The following is a 15,228-nucleotide window of genomic DNA, read 5'->3' as shown; positions in this document are numbered from 1 at the left end:
TGTGATGGGATTTTCAAGCCTTAGTTTCCTTATTCTTATTGAAACCTAAATCTTTAGCCTACATTTCGTCTTGTGTCTTAAAGTCCACCCTGAGATTGAAATACTGATCAGACTACTTAATGAGACACCAATTATAACTCAAGATAGAAAGTTTGTGGAATACTAAGCAACAATGTATCTTGGAGTGGAGGAGTTATGTTTGTTGACAAAGGAGGCCGATAAAAGAGAGAAGAAAGAAGAAAAAAAGAAGAAAAAAAAAGTCTTGCCCATTGATGTGATTCTCTAAGCTGGCAACAAAGTTACATCAGTGTCAAAGTACTGGTATAATTGTCTCCTGTTAAACAAAAATAGAAAATCAAGAAAAAACAAGCAAGTTTGAGCATTCCATTCATATCCCTAATGAGATTGAATTATCTGATTGCATGTTTATTCATTTAAATTTCAAAGCGATTTTAAAACATTAAGGATGCGATCCCAAAAAAAGACATGATCAGTCACAAATTAGTTTACTGGGGCAGATTTCATGTTGAGTTTCAGGGGAGCCAATTCAGGGGCATCCATGTTAGATTGGAATTCGAAAATATGACCAAGATCAGAGTTTGGTTTGTTGATTACAGGCACATTGGAGAAAGAAAGTTTGCACATCATCATGCATTTCATGCATTGCATAAGGAAAAGAAAAAATGCATACATATTCTTATGTCATGCAATATGCATATGTATCATGCAACATGCATACATCCCCGCATTCTAGCATCATGAGTAGCCACATGCATACATAACATAGCATCATTCAGTCATACTTGTCTTATTGTATAGACTTTGCACATCCATTTTCGTCCATGTTTAAGCAATCCTTGTTTCGCTAAGTCCAAATACTGGGGCACTGACCCAGTTTGTGTCATCTACTCTAAAACTGGGACAAATGACTCGGGTCCAAATTAAGCCATTTACTTTGAAACTGGAGCAACTGACCCAAGTCCGAATTGATCTATCCACTCTGAAATTGGGGGACCAGGCCCAGGTCTGAGTCAAGTTGTCTACCCTAGAAACTGGGGTATTGGCCTTTAGGTCACAAATGGTCTTTTGCCAAAATACTGGAGGTCCTAAGCCTTTGAAATTCAAATAATCTTGTCTAAGTTATTTCAATTTGTCCTGACTATCTCATCTATTTGGGTACTCTTCTTCGTGTACTATGGTTCGGTGCAAGTCACTCCTGTGTACTATAGTTCGGGTTCCTATACCCGATGCAAGTCACTCTTGTGTACTATAGCTCGGGTTCCTACACCTAATACAAGTCACTCTTGTGTGCTATAGCTCAGGTTTCTACACCCGATGCAAGTCACTCCCGTGTACTATAGTTCGGGTTCCTACACCTGACGCAAGTCACTCTCGTGTACTATAGCTCGGGTTCCTGCACCCGATGCAAGTCACTCCCGTGTACTATACTTGGGTTCCTACATTCGATGCAAGTTACTCCCGTGTACTATAGGTTGGGATCCTACGCCCGACGCAAGTCACTCCTGTGTACTATAGCTCGAGTTCCTACACCCGATGCAAGTCACTCCCGTGTACTATAGCTCGGGTTCCTACACCCGATGCAAGTCACCCCTGTGTACTATAGCTCGGGTTCCTACACCCAATGCAAGTCACTCCCGTGTACTATAGCTCAGGTTCTTACACCCGATGCAAGTCACTCCCGTGTACTATGGCTTGGGTTCCTGCATCCGATGCAATTCACTCCCGTGTACTATGGCTCGGGTTCCTACACCCGATGCAAGTCAGTCCTGTGTACTATGGCTCGGGTTCCTACACCCGATGCAAGTCAGTCCTGTGTACTATGGCTCGGGTTCCTACACCCGATGCAAGTCACGCCCATGTACTATGGCTCGGGTTCTTACACCCAATGCAAGTCACCCTCGTGTACTAATGGGTTCGGGTTCTTACATCCGGTGCAAGTCATCCTCTTAAGATCCTATTGACCCTTTCGCGGTCCCAATCCTATTGACCAATTCGCTGTCCTCTTTCCATTCTTATTGACCCTTTAGCAGTCCCACTCCTATTGATCATTTCGTGGTCTTCTTTCCATTCCTATTGACCCTTTTGCGGTCCCACTCCTATTGACCTTTTCGTGGTCCTCTTCTTATTGACCTTGTCGCGGTCCTTTTCTTATTGACCCTTTCGCGGTCCCACTTTTAATTACCCTTTTGCGGTCCCATTCAAATTTACCTTATTTTGTGGTCCCATTCAAAAATATTAGTTGGACTATCTCATTCATTCAAGTAGTCATCTTTTGATTTGAAAATTGCTCTGGCTCTCGGGACCCTACACTCGAGTAGTCATTCTCCAAAGGCTCTCGGGATTCTACACCTGAGTAGTCATCCTTCGAAGTCTTTCGGGATCCTACATCCGAGTAGTCATCTTCCAGAGAATTGTGCTAAACTTTCCTACGTTGCCCTAGTCACTCCTTTTTTTATCCTTGATTGGCAGAAGGAAACAATACCTGATTGATCTGAAAGCCTTAGACAGTTATGTGGCCTGGCTAAAATAGGTGTCTTTTATCTTTATATGCTTGTTGCTAAAGATAACATAGGAGGGTTCCTACTATTACCTTGAAGCAACAAATCATATAAAGAGGGGCAGCTGTAGACACCCCAAATTTAACCAGGCCTTTCTAAGGAGACCCTTTGTAATAAAAGTTGACTTTGTATCCCAGGAATCGGAGGATCTTTTTTGAAAAATCTGATCGAGTCCTGAGTCTTGAAAATGAGTCCTGATTATTTTCAGAATGGAGTCCTTTTTTAGAATTAAGTCCTTGAGTCCCGGTCATTCCGAAATTGAATCTTGGTTATTTTTGAAGTGGAGTCCCGGATGTTTTGAGTCCCATTTATTTTCTTAATTGAGTCCCGGTTGTTTTGAGTCCCATTTATTTTTATGTTGAGTCCCATCTATTTTTGAATCTCGATTATTTATTTTGAGTGCCGGTTATTTTAATTTGAGTCACATTTATTGAGTCCTATTTTATTTTTAAATTGAGTCCCCTTTATTTTTTGAGTGACGGTCATTTATTTTGGGTTGAGTCCGTTCTTGTAAGTAACCAGGCTTTATTCTTCTCTGAGGATTAAAATAAAAAAAAAGGAGGCTTTTTGCATGGACCATGTAGCCCGTGCAAAAGGGGAGGGGAGGCCTCCATGCACAACCCAGACCCTCCCACACTGCTCTCTCGCTCCCTCTTCTTTTCCATTCGCGGCTGCCGCCAACCATCCCCCACTCTTTCTCGCACACAGCCATCACCATCTTCCACAGTCAGCCCCTCTCAAATCCCAGCACCTCAGTGCTGCTGGGCGACGCACACACACACTACCCTCATTCTCACCTCCCCTCTTTCACGCACACTGCTCCTCACCTCATCTCACGACCATCTTCCACAGCCATGATATCCAAGAGCAGCCTCCCTATTCCATCTCATGCACATCCTCCCATCTCCCTCACTCTCCCTCTTCTCTTTTAAGGCCATCCCGGTTTCCACAAGCAAGCCAGCTCTGACCCCACAGCCATTCTGCCAACACCCAGTTTACGGCCATTGATTGCTCACAGGCCACACAGCCCACGCACTCATCTCACGCCGCCTCCATACCAGCAAAACCACACTCACACCCTCTCACGGCAGCAGCAGCAGTCCTGTCGGTGACCCACGACCAGCAGCCCGTGCAGCCCCACCCCCCCCCCTCACGGCCAGCTTCTTCTTATTCCGGCACTTCTCCAGCCACCATCCCGCATGTATATATTGTTTTATGTATATATTTATGTATGGTTTGTTATTATTATATAATTCATAGATATTTATAGCTTATTATTTTAATCTTATCATGTAAATGGTGTATTATTTTAGTTTTTTTCTTTATGGTTATTATGTATGTATGATATAGAGTTTTGTCATTGTTATATATTTGTGGTATAATGTATATTAGGGTGGTTATATTATCATGGTGCTTTTGATTATTGTTATAAATTATTTAGGCTGTTAATATTATCGTGTTTATTGTTTAAATATTATTTAGGGTTTTGATTTATTTAGGATATTTATCATGTTTATTGTTTATATGGTATTTGGGGATTTTGATTATTATTGTTTATTATTTAGGTTTGTAATATTTATGCAGTCCAGGGTTTTTTTATTATTTACATTATTTTCATTATATTATCATTTAGGGTTCTGATTATTGTTTTATTTTAGGGTTTTGATTATTTCATGTTATTAGGGTTTTGAGTAGTGTTTTATTTGATTTGTTTCTATATTATTGTTGTGTATCAATTTTAGGGGTTAATTGCTTCCATATAGCTGTAGTAATTTTAGGGTTTTGAGCGTTTCCATATTATTATCACAAGTTTCCATATTGCTACACATTGATTTTTTTTAGGATTTGATTGCTTCCATATTATTGTATATTATTGTTTATGATCGGATTGACGTTGTATAGGGCTTGTCTTGTTTTAATTCTATGATTTTGGTCTTATTTGTTTCCGTGTTTGTCCATATTACATTTAACTTTTAGGGTTTGATTTATTGTCATGTTATTGGAAGTTTCCTTTATTGTTAATATTATAATTTTATTGTTGAGGTTTTGATTATTTATTGTTAAGGTGTTTTTTTAGATATATTATACGGTATTGTTGTTAATATTATATATATATATATATATATATGTATTATAATTCTAGTAGTATTATTATTAGTATTTTCGTGTTATGATATGTATATTGTTATTATTATTATTATAGTGGTATTATAATATGGTGTTAGTATTTTATTATTATTTTTATTTATTTTTCATATTATATTATCTATTTTAAATTTCAGGAAAACTATAAAAAAATCATAAAAATCAGAAAAATTCAGGAAAAATTCCGAAAAATATTTTTGAGGCCAGAAAATAATGTTTGCACATTCTTCACTTGAAAAAATAGAAATGGGTTCCAAAAGCCTCCTAGAAAATTTTGGAATATTGTAAATTATTTAGGAAAATTCTATAAATTTTGAAACAAATTTGGGAGCTATTTTTATAAAATATTTTCTCGATTTTTGTCCCTAAGATTTCAAAAAGGGCACGGGCTTTTTAAGCCTCACGTGTCTTAGTTCTAAGGGATACTCTATATTTAATATACTATGTGAATATTTGTGTGCCCTATTTATTTGCATGTACTTAGGTATTTTGTAATTTTTCAAAGGGAGTAAAATAAATGGCTATTAAATTTAATTTGGGATAATTATTTAATTAATTAGGTACCATTTGTAGAATGCGTATGTAGGGGGCGCTAGTACCTTCTCCTCACATAACCGAACTCCTGATCTCTACTTTGGTATACGTAGACCGATTCTACCCTGAATTGGGTAGTAATCACGTGTTCTAACCACACTCCAAAAGGTTAGTGACAACTCCCACCTCAATTTTTTCCTGAAAATATCACCCAGGGCACCTCTGCTTACAGGACGTCGCGAAATCTCATATTTGAGAATGCATCATTCATCCAATCCGAAAATCCATCACCCTCGTATCCCTTGATGGTCAATCCTTCCAGCGTTTTTGGAGGCCGTAGCGCCTCCAGTACGTCAAATTCAGCACTTGAGTCTAGTGATCCACTGTCAGTATTCTACTGTAGATTTAATGTAGATAATCCTTCCTTATTAACTAAATTGGCTTTACTTGCTTCCTCAGCATTTGTTACATTCCTCAACCTAGATATACAAAGTTCTCCCTTAAGATCCAGTAAATTCAACTCATCTATCCCCGCAAACCCATGATATTTTTCCTCGACAATAAAATCTAATAATGTCTGCAGGCTTGTCAACTCACCCATTCGAGAAGGCATGCCTTCAATTCTCTCTGCACCAGTAATGTCAAGATGACGCAAGTTGATTAACTTCCACATCTCTGACGGAAGTCTCCGCAAGTACAAACAGTTTCTCAATATCAATGTTTGTAGATTGTAGAGTTAGCTTACTGATTTGGGCATCTCCCTAATATGAGTGCTAGAAAGGTTAACGTACCATAGATGCTTGAAATTACCAATTCGATTCGGTAACTCAAAAATTTCGTAACCACTCAAACTTAGTACTTGTAAGAATTTTAACTTCAAACACAATATCGATTAAAATGTTGTGATGGAGGGTTGGATCTGAGGGAAGTCTGCAAAAACTTAGCTTCATCAAGGTCCTCAAATTTCTTCTTCACATCATAATCCTCAGAAGCGTATGAAAAATGGCGAGCCTTCTCATTATCTTCTAGATTAAAATGCAAATTTCCTACAATATATCGTGCCAAATCATGAATGAGATCATGCATTACAAATAGAGATCCATCACCACTCGATGGCTGTAACAATGACATTGACAAAAAAACATGAAAATATTGACTGCCGACATCTTCCATTTGTTTCCCTAAAATGTAACTCTGAGCCATCCACAAAAGGACTACCTCCCTCTCCTCAAATTCATAATCCTTTGGGAATATTAAAAAATATTCAAAGCAGCGTTTCAAATCTGTAGGAAGATGATAATTACTCAATCTTAATACTGAACCAAATCCATTATTCCCCTCCTTAGTTAAATCCCATATTTCACTATTCAATACATCTTCAAAATCACGCACGTTCAATTTATTGCGCAAAAGGCCACCAAGCGATTTCGCCGCCAAAGGCAAGCCTTTGCTCTTCACCACAATTTTCCTACCAATTGAGATCAAATTTTAGGGGGGGGGGGGGGATGCTTCTTCCATATCCCTAGCCTCAAATGCACGTTGCTTAAACACCAACCAACAATCATCATCAGATAAATGGTTCAAGGAAAAATGAGATTCCGTAGTTCCCATTGTTGATGCAACATTATGGTCGTGGGTCGTCACTATGATTTTACTTCCCTGTTCTCCGGATCCAAAGGGAGACTGCAAAGGCGCAAATTATTCCAATTGGCATAATTTCTATTCCATACATCATCTAAAACAAGTAAAAATTTCCATCGTGTTATTGTCTCATTCTCTTTGGCCTAAAGTTCATTCAACTCATTCAAACTAGAGGATTGGGAAGTGAATGACTCAAGAATTGCCTTCATTATTCTGTTCACATCATAGTTATCTGATACACAAATGCAGGTTTTTTTATGAAAATGCCCACACACCTCTTCATGATTGAACACATGTCGAGCTAGAGTTGTCTTCCCTCCCCCTCCCATCCCAACGATGGGAATTACACCAACTTTCTCACCCCTTCCATCATCGGCTAAGATAGATTCTTTTAGCTTTTCTATTTCCTCATGCCTGCCATAAATATGAGGATCAAACGCCTAAGATGTGGTATGTGGCCTCTGCGGAGCTTCTGGTTCAATCCTCTCCAAATGAAACTGATTCTTTTGTTCGCAAATTTTTTTCAATAGACCATCAATCTCTTTGAAATGGCTGAGAGGAAATAGTTGACATGCTACCTCAGACACAAATTTCTAGGGGCATGCATGAGAGATGACACCAATTCCTCTAGTCTCCCACCCATTTCGATGGAGTCGATATTCGCTTCTAATAACCTTGTGTTGTAGGGAATTAGTTTCCAAAGGGAAACACCATAATCACTTATCCCTCAAAGCAATATTCTTAGACATAGAATTACGGATGGCCACGTTGAGGCAACCTCCGGATTGACAAGTTGATGTGCCCTCTCAACAACCATTTACCAAAGAAAATCTTGCATAATCCTCCTCATTCTACTAGCGACCCCACTAGAATCTCTTTGCAAAGTTAAAGATAGAGGAGAGAAGAGGAGGAAAATAGAAGGAAGAAGAAAAGAAGAGGACAAATGGAGGTGTACAAATATCACCAAACCTAAGCTTTTTACAACCATTGGACAAGGTAGGCTAAGTGAAGCCTTCTTGGAAACATCGCCTACTTCATCCACATATTACAAAAATGGAGTTCTTGCAACCATCTTCAACACAACATTTCTCACAAAATGACTCAACGTAAATGTGCTTTGTCCTCTCATGAAACATTGGTTGCTAGCAATATAAACAGCAACTTGATTATCACAATACATATATAAAAATTTTCTACTCAAGAAAGACTTCAACCACATAACTTCACTCACAATATGAACCATAGATTGATATTTTGCTTCAGAGCTAGATATTGCTGTAGTAGTATGTCTCTCGCTACGTCAGTTAACAAGACTTCCTTGCACAAATGTGCAGTATCCAGTATTAAATCTTCGATCATCAACAAAGCTAGCCCAAACTGCATCAAGAGTATCCCATAGTCTCACAGTTTTCATTACATTTATATATCAAACCTCTACTCAGTGAATCTTTGAGATACCACAGGTTCCTACAAGTAGCATCCCAGTGCAGCTGTTTGATATCTTCCACAAGCTGACTAACCATCCCCACAACAAAGGATTTGTTAGATCTAGTAACAATAAAGTAGATCAACTTGCCAACCAGAGGCGTATATTGATGTTCGTCAGTTTGTATTCAAAGTCAGGTCCAACATTCCTAGACAACTTCAGACTGGAATCTATGGGAGTATCAACTTGTTTAGCTCCCAACTTTACAGTCTCAGCATACTTTGACTGACATAGATTCAACAAAAAGACAGGTGTGGTACTTGTAATAGTTTATGTTGCTGAAATCATGCTGGCTAGAGTGAGGTTGCAGATGTCAAGTAGTGGCTTTAAGCAAAATTTAAAATTGAGACTGCTTAAGACCCTACATGGCCTTATCTGTTCTATGAAACATCACGCATGCAGCAATCTGTGGCTCCATGCTATACCACAACCATACGAGGAATATGTCATTCCCTTCCGTCCAATCTCATAACCTTTGGAGGCTGGAGAAGGAGAAGAATGCTGCAGTTGTTCGGACTTCCCTATTGCATTAAAATACATAGGCGCTGGTTGAGACCACAACAGTAGTTGGAGGATCCAACCAATTTGATGGCTGTTATCTGTACCTTGGCAATATGAGCCAAAGCTTTCTATGTAGAGGCTGTCAAAACCACCCTCAATACACTTCAATCAGTGCACATGAGTATCATGAATGAAGAATGCTGCAATAATGCAGAATGAGGCAGTACACACTAACACAGAGCAGCACTTCAGAACTTCAAAGATCCAGAACTTCAAGAGGCAGCTATGACGACAGAACTGAAATTACAATATTTGAAGATGGAATTTTTTGACCAAGCAGAACAGGGCTCTAGGGCAGACCACAACAGAGCACCGTAGGCACTTTACAAGCATTACGACTGTCAGCAACTAGAAACGAGTGCAGGCATGAGCTGGACACCGATTGAAACCAGCCAGCAACTGATACAAGATTGCAAAATCAATCACAAACACGCGCAGCATCAGAAGTTCAAAACAGCATCACGATGCCACAACCAGTCGGTGGAACAGCAGAACCGCGACAGCAGCAAACTGACTTCACATCAGCAAACCAGCATGAACACACACAGCATCCTACCAAGGATACTGCACATCTTAGCTGAGAGGAAGAGTGTCTCTAAACAACTCTCAAAAATCATAATTTTGGTAATTGATTAGGGGAAATAAGAAAAGAACAGAAAACAGAATGTCCAAAATCAAGGTGAATTTAGAGGAGATTGGCACTCTAATACCAGGTTGTAAAGTTGGAGATAGAGGAGAGAAGAAGAGAAGATGAAAATAAGAGGAAAAATTAGGTGGCGGTTTTCCAAGAACATACAGAGATCTCTAGGTCTGCCCTCTTATATAGTAATAATTAAAAGGACATGAAAGGCAAAAATGCCTGGAGTCAAACAGCATAATTACTACAATAGCATTTCTATTCCAAGAAATCTTAAACAGGTATAGAAATGTAGTGGGGTCAGTGAAAAAGACACCTGAATTAAAATAATGTGACCCTTTAGGAAAAGAGATCATCCTTCCACCAATCTAGACATATGGACTCCTTATTGATCACTGAATCCCAAAACTTCTCAACCTGTGGATTTCTACCCAAAGGAACTCCTAAATAAGTCTAAGGCTATTGCAAAATCCCACAACCCACAAGAGTGGCATACCTAGAAGTCACCTCTGGAGTTAAATCAATAGCAGCTAGTTCATACTTTCCTATATTAATCTTAAGCCTGGAAACCAAATCATAAACCTATAAAATGGTGAGAATATTACAAAAAAGATGTCTTATCATATGACTAGAATATTATAGTGTCATGAGCGAACTGAACTTGCGAAATAATCATTCCATCACTTCCAACAACGTACCTTGAACAAAACCCATATGGATGTCCCTCTCAATCATCCTCTTGAACACATCATTGACGAAAAAAAAAGAGAAAAGGTGATAAAGGGTCACCCTTAGAGGCTAAAAACCCAGTCGTAGGTTGGCCATCGGTAATCACATAAAAAGAGGTAGAAGAAAGAGAAACACTATGTTAGATTACCACTTTACCTAAGAGCTTAAGCTTTTAGGTTGTGGGGCAACAATGTATATCAAGCTTTAACAGTCCTCTGCACCTGCAGCCCGACAGCACAAGGAGAGATAAAAACACTATAGATAACATCCATTACAGGGAATACAATAAATTTTTTTTAAATACCACACAATAAACATGGGCAACAAGATTAGAACTTAAGACCTCCTATCAATCAGCTCTAATACCATGTTAGATTACCATTTTACCTAAAAGCTTAAGCTTTTTAGGTTGTGGGCCAACAATATATATCAAGCTTTAGCACCCTAATCCAGCCTTGCCACTTTGATCCAAAGCCCTTCCTATCCAAGATCCTATCAAGAAAGAAAAAGGCAACTACCTTTTCACGTGTCTTCTTAAAATCTAGATTAAATATTAAACTCTAATTCTTACACCTGATATCCTCCACAACTTCATTAGCCACAAGGACAACATCTGAGAACTAGAAATGGTACTCCTCATCACCTCCTTATCCAATAAGTCGAAATTAACAAAGATCTTGCAGACACTTGTAGTCAAACTTATAGGTTGAAAATCATGAACATTAACAGAGTGATCCTTCTTGGGAACTAAGGTGATGAAAGTCGAATTCAAAGTCCTAGGAGTCACTCCATTAGCATGACACTCCTATACCACTTTCATCAAGTCCACCTTAACCACATCCTAACTTTTGGAAAAAGGCTAAATTAAAACCATTTAGCCTAGAAGCTCTCTTCCTATCGATGCAAAACATTGCTTGCTCAACCTCATCCTCCTTAAATCGTCTCTTAACCTAATAGACCTATCATGAGAAATGGGACACCAATTCAAGTCTAACACCTTAATCATCGAACAACAACTTTTGTCCACCTTGTAGAGATTTCTAAAAGAGCCAGGTTATCCCTAAACAAACAATAGCTAGAAGCCTAACAACAATACCTAGATTCAAGTTCGTGAAGGAGATGTCTTCTCTCCAAATTGTACATTCTTTCTTTATCTAGTGAATTTATTTTTCTATCAAAAAAGAAAAAAATTACAATCCTCCTACATTTTCCATTAGCTATTCCTTGGAAAAGTCCAGTATTACAATTCCCCTCATGGGCTCATTTGAACCTAACCTTTTGTTCCCAACTCATCTCCTCTTTCAATAACAAAGCCTCAAAATTATTCTTAAGAGAAGCTCTCCTAATCTTCCTTATGATCACAATCCTCTTTCTCCTTCAAAATAGTAGACTTCATAATATGCACATTGCCTTCCTTATTCCACCTTTTCAAGGCTACATTTTAAGCTTTCAACTTCTTCATAAATCTAAAACCCTCCCATCCCTCTCACAAACAAGCACCCCAAGATTTTTCCACGAAAGAGAAAAAAAAGGATGAGAAAGCCACATATTATTAAAATGAAATGGAATGAGACTTCACCTAACATGAGATGAATCCAAAATGAGGGGAAAATGATCTAAGACCAGCCTAACTGAGATCTCTTTCGAGATGCTAGGAAAGCCATCTTTCCAATCACTAAAACACAAAATCTTATTGAAATAGCTAAACACAAAGGTCACCTTTTGTTGCTTAGTAAACATAGAAATGGCCAAAGAGAAAAATCTAGAAGTCCAGAGTCCCCAATAAATCTACCAAAACACTATCTTCTAATAATATGGGAGCCTCCAAGTGTGGATGTGGCAACATGGAAATCCCTGCACAAAAGTCAACTAGGGGAATGGAATCCAAAGGAATAAAATTTAAGACAAATGTTTATAACCTTATCAAGAAGGCCTATTCTAGGTATCCCACGTCATAATTTGGCCCTTAGAAGCTCCCAAAAAAAGGAAGAAAGTATGACACTCCCAAATGCTTGAACCACACATCCCAAATACTCCTGATGAGACACTTGTCAATTAAGTAAAATTTCGTTTCTTGCAATGAAACAACACCAAAGGGAAACTTGCACAATAACCTCTCAAACTTCCCTATCTCATCCATTAGAACCATCATGTTCCAACTAAGGATCCTCGTTGAAGACTATAAATTACCCCCATTGGGAGGGCGGACGATTGTAGATGAGTTGATAGCGGTGCAAATTTGGAGTTTTGGAAGGAAAAGGAAAAAAAAGGTTTTGAAATTGTTCAATCTTTTCTGTTTTGTGGACACTTTGGCTTGAGAGGAATGCCAGAGTTTTTAGAGACTAGAAGACTACTCCGAGTTTGATTTGAGAGAAAGCTATGTTTTTAGATTCCTTTTGGGCTTACTCTTTTGGGGGGTTTTTGAGGGTCTTTCACTGTCTGATAGCCATAGGAGTTGGAAGGCAGCATTAATGTAAATCTTTTGTATTTTCTCTTTTCTTCTTTTGGGTTTGTTTTGGAGGATGCCTTATCCTCTTCCTTGTAATTGTTTTTTTTCCTTGCTTCAATGAATTTTTTTTGTTATCTTTAAAAACTACAAATCACCCTGTTTCCCCTACTCTTTTTATCCCCATAATTAATAGATGAATTCAATTTTTGCAATTTCCTTTCAACTTTTTCTCTTTTCTATCATAAGACTTGGGGATAAGACTTTTACCCTAACTTCTTGACCAAAAACATTTGCTAATTTCAACCCCAAACTAACCTTGAGGATTTTTTGAGGTTATCGATTGCCTCATTCACCTGCTGGTGGATGGATGCTGATAGATTGCCACTTTACCTAAAGGCTTAAGCTGTTAGGTTGTGGGCTAACAATATATGTCAAGCTTTAACACCTCCCTCGCACGTTATAGGGAATACATTAATTTTTTAAACACCACATAATAAACCATGGGCAACGAGCCTAAAACCCTGGACCTCCTAGTAATTAACTTTCATACAATGTCAGATTACCACTTAACCTAAAAGCTTAGCCTATTAGATTGTGGGCAAAGAATGTATATCAAGCTTTAACAGAAGCAACTTTCCCCCATCCACTAATTCTGTTTGCCATCTCATTGAATCAATTCTATTGTTAGCCTGTTTGGAATTTGGTAAAAAAATGCCTTTACCCCTCGTTTGAACTTGGAATTTGGACCTTGAATTTAGATTTGTGTGGATTTGGATAAAATGTAATACAAACTTGTATTTGAGTTTCTTTTACCAAATCAGCACAAATCTAAATCCGCATGAAATCCATGCTCCCAAATACAACCTTACTAGAACTAGAATTATCACAAAAAAAAGCTCAAAGAAAAATCAGTAAACAGGTAGAGAAGACTTAGTAAGTTGTTATGGGAGAAACATAGAGTAGGGGATGCAATAGGAATCTTAATTCTTTCCATGGCTGAAGCCATTGCTGGATTTTCACCATCCTTCAAATGGCAAACACTGACCTGAGTAGATTCAAAATAACCACATTAACCTCCTGGATGAGCATCCTCTTCCTCTTTTCTGTTTTGATTGCCAAGAATTTCCTTACATGGGAGCTTAAGCTCTTCGTGTGGTTCAGCTCTAGTACGATCAAATATCTATGAATGAATTAAATTCCCTCTTTTTTGATGCTTAATATTGCCTTCCAATTCTTGTACCCTTTTCCATCATTTTTTGTTGATTTGTCAAAAAGGAATGAAAAATTTACCAAGGACTTAATTTTTTACTGATTGTTCTGTGGCCTATGTGGTTTACATGGGGACATCTTGTCCATATCCAAAAGGACCAAAACAATATAACTATTTCCTGATTGACTCAGAATATTTTGAAAAAATTTACAGAAGCAGCAGGTAATTTTTATGGAACATACTGCATGTTTTACCAAATTCAAATAATTTCCAAGCAATTCTTTTCCTTTTTAACTTTGTTTTATTTTGATCAGGGGATCTATGGTCAGCATCTGAGGGTGGTGTTATTAAGGTCTGGCCATGGGAAGCCATTGAAAAAGCTCTTTCTCTAACGACGGAGGAAAGGCATATTGCTGCTTTGCTAGTGGAAAGATCGTACATTGACCTTAGGAGCCAAGTAACTACAAATGGCACGTGTAACATGTTCACCTCAGATGTGAAGCATCTGTTATCAGATAATTCTAGAGCCAAAGTATGGAGTGCTGGTTATCTATCATTAGCATTGTGGTATGTGTTTTGTTTTGCATGTATTTTACACACACACCCATGCATTTTATTTTATTTTATTTTGTGTTGATAATATGTCATTGGCAAGGTTTTAAATTCCGAATTGGTTAATATTTGAGGCCCCAAGAATATTGAAATTGTGATCTTAATTTTGACTTTTAAAAATAATATTAGTAGTACAACATGGGATCTTTTTATGGAACTTTAGGAACTATTACTAAACAAAACAAGGCATGATGTAGAACTAAAATATAGTAAATAAAATGCATAAATGACAAATTCGTGGTGTATAAAGCATATTAGTTACAAAGCAATGCACATAGTAAAGATCTTCTTTTGAATGGGAGGGAGTTGGAGGTGTTATCTTCTTTGCTATCTCTATTAAATGGGAGTAATCTTTCTTCAGAGAGGGTTGTTCGGTCATGGTCTTTGGATTGGTGGGGAGTCTATTCTTGTCAATCTTTTCTTTGAATTCTTGACTCGCTCTAATTCTTCTTTCCCACTCTATCATTTCATTTGGAAGGCCAAGGTTCCCCCAAAAATTAAGGCTTTCACTTGGTTGGTTGTGCTCAAAAAAATTAATACCAATAAGTTATTGCTGCAAATAAGGAGACCTTTGAAGGTTCTCTCTCATGATGTCTGTGTGTCCGGTTACAAAAATTCTGAGACAGCTTCTCATCTTCTTTTGCA

The 15,228-nt window shown here is 38.0% G+C and overlaps 1 protein-coding gene across 3 annotated transcripts in view; it reads left to right on the top strand.

Moving 5' to 3' along the window:
- LOC131154020 (type II inositol polyphosphate 5-phosphatase 15) overlaps positions 1-15,228 on the top strand; it is a 69,614-nt gene that overhangs the window by 8,033 nt on the left and 46,353 nt on the right. For all 3 annotated transcript variants that reach the window (XM_058106477.1, XM_058106476.1, XM_058106478.1), the window contains exon 2: positions 14,286-14,538. In XM_058106477.1, the coding sequence (XP_057962460.1) occupies positions 14,286-14,538 (253 nt within the window). The remainder of the gene's footprint in view (positions 1-14,285; positions 14,539-15,228) is intronic.

Source organism: Malania oleifera, chromosome 4 (genome assembly GCF_029873635.1).
Source record: "Malania oleifera isolate guangnan ecotype guangnan chromosome 4, ASM2987363v1, whole genome shotgun sequence".
In the NCBI taxonomy this organism is placed as follows: domain Eukaryota; kingdom Viridiplantae; phylum Streptophyta; class Magnoliopsida; order Santalales; family Ximeniaceae; genus Malania; species Malania oleifera.
This window is presented reverse-complemented; position numbering and strand designations above follow the sequence as displayed.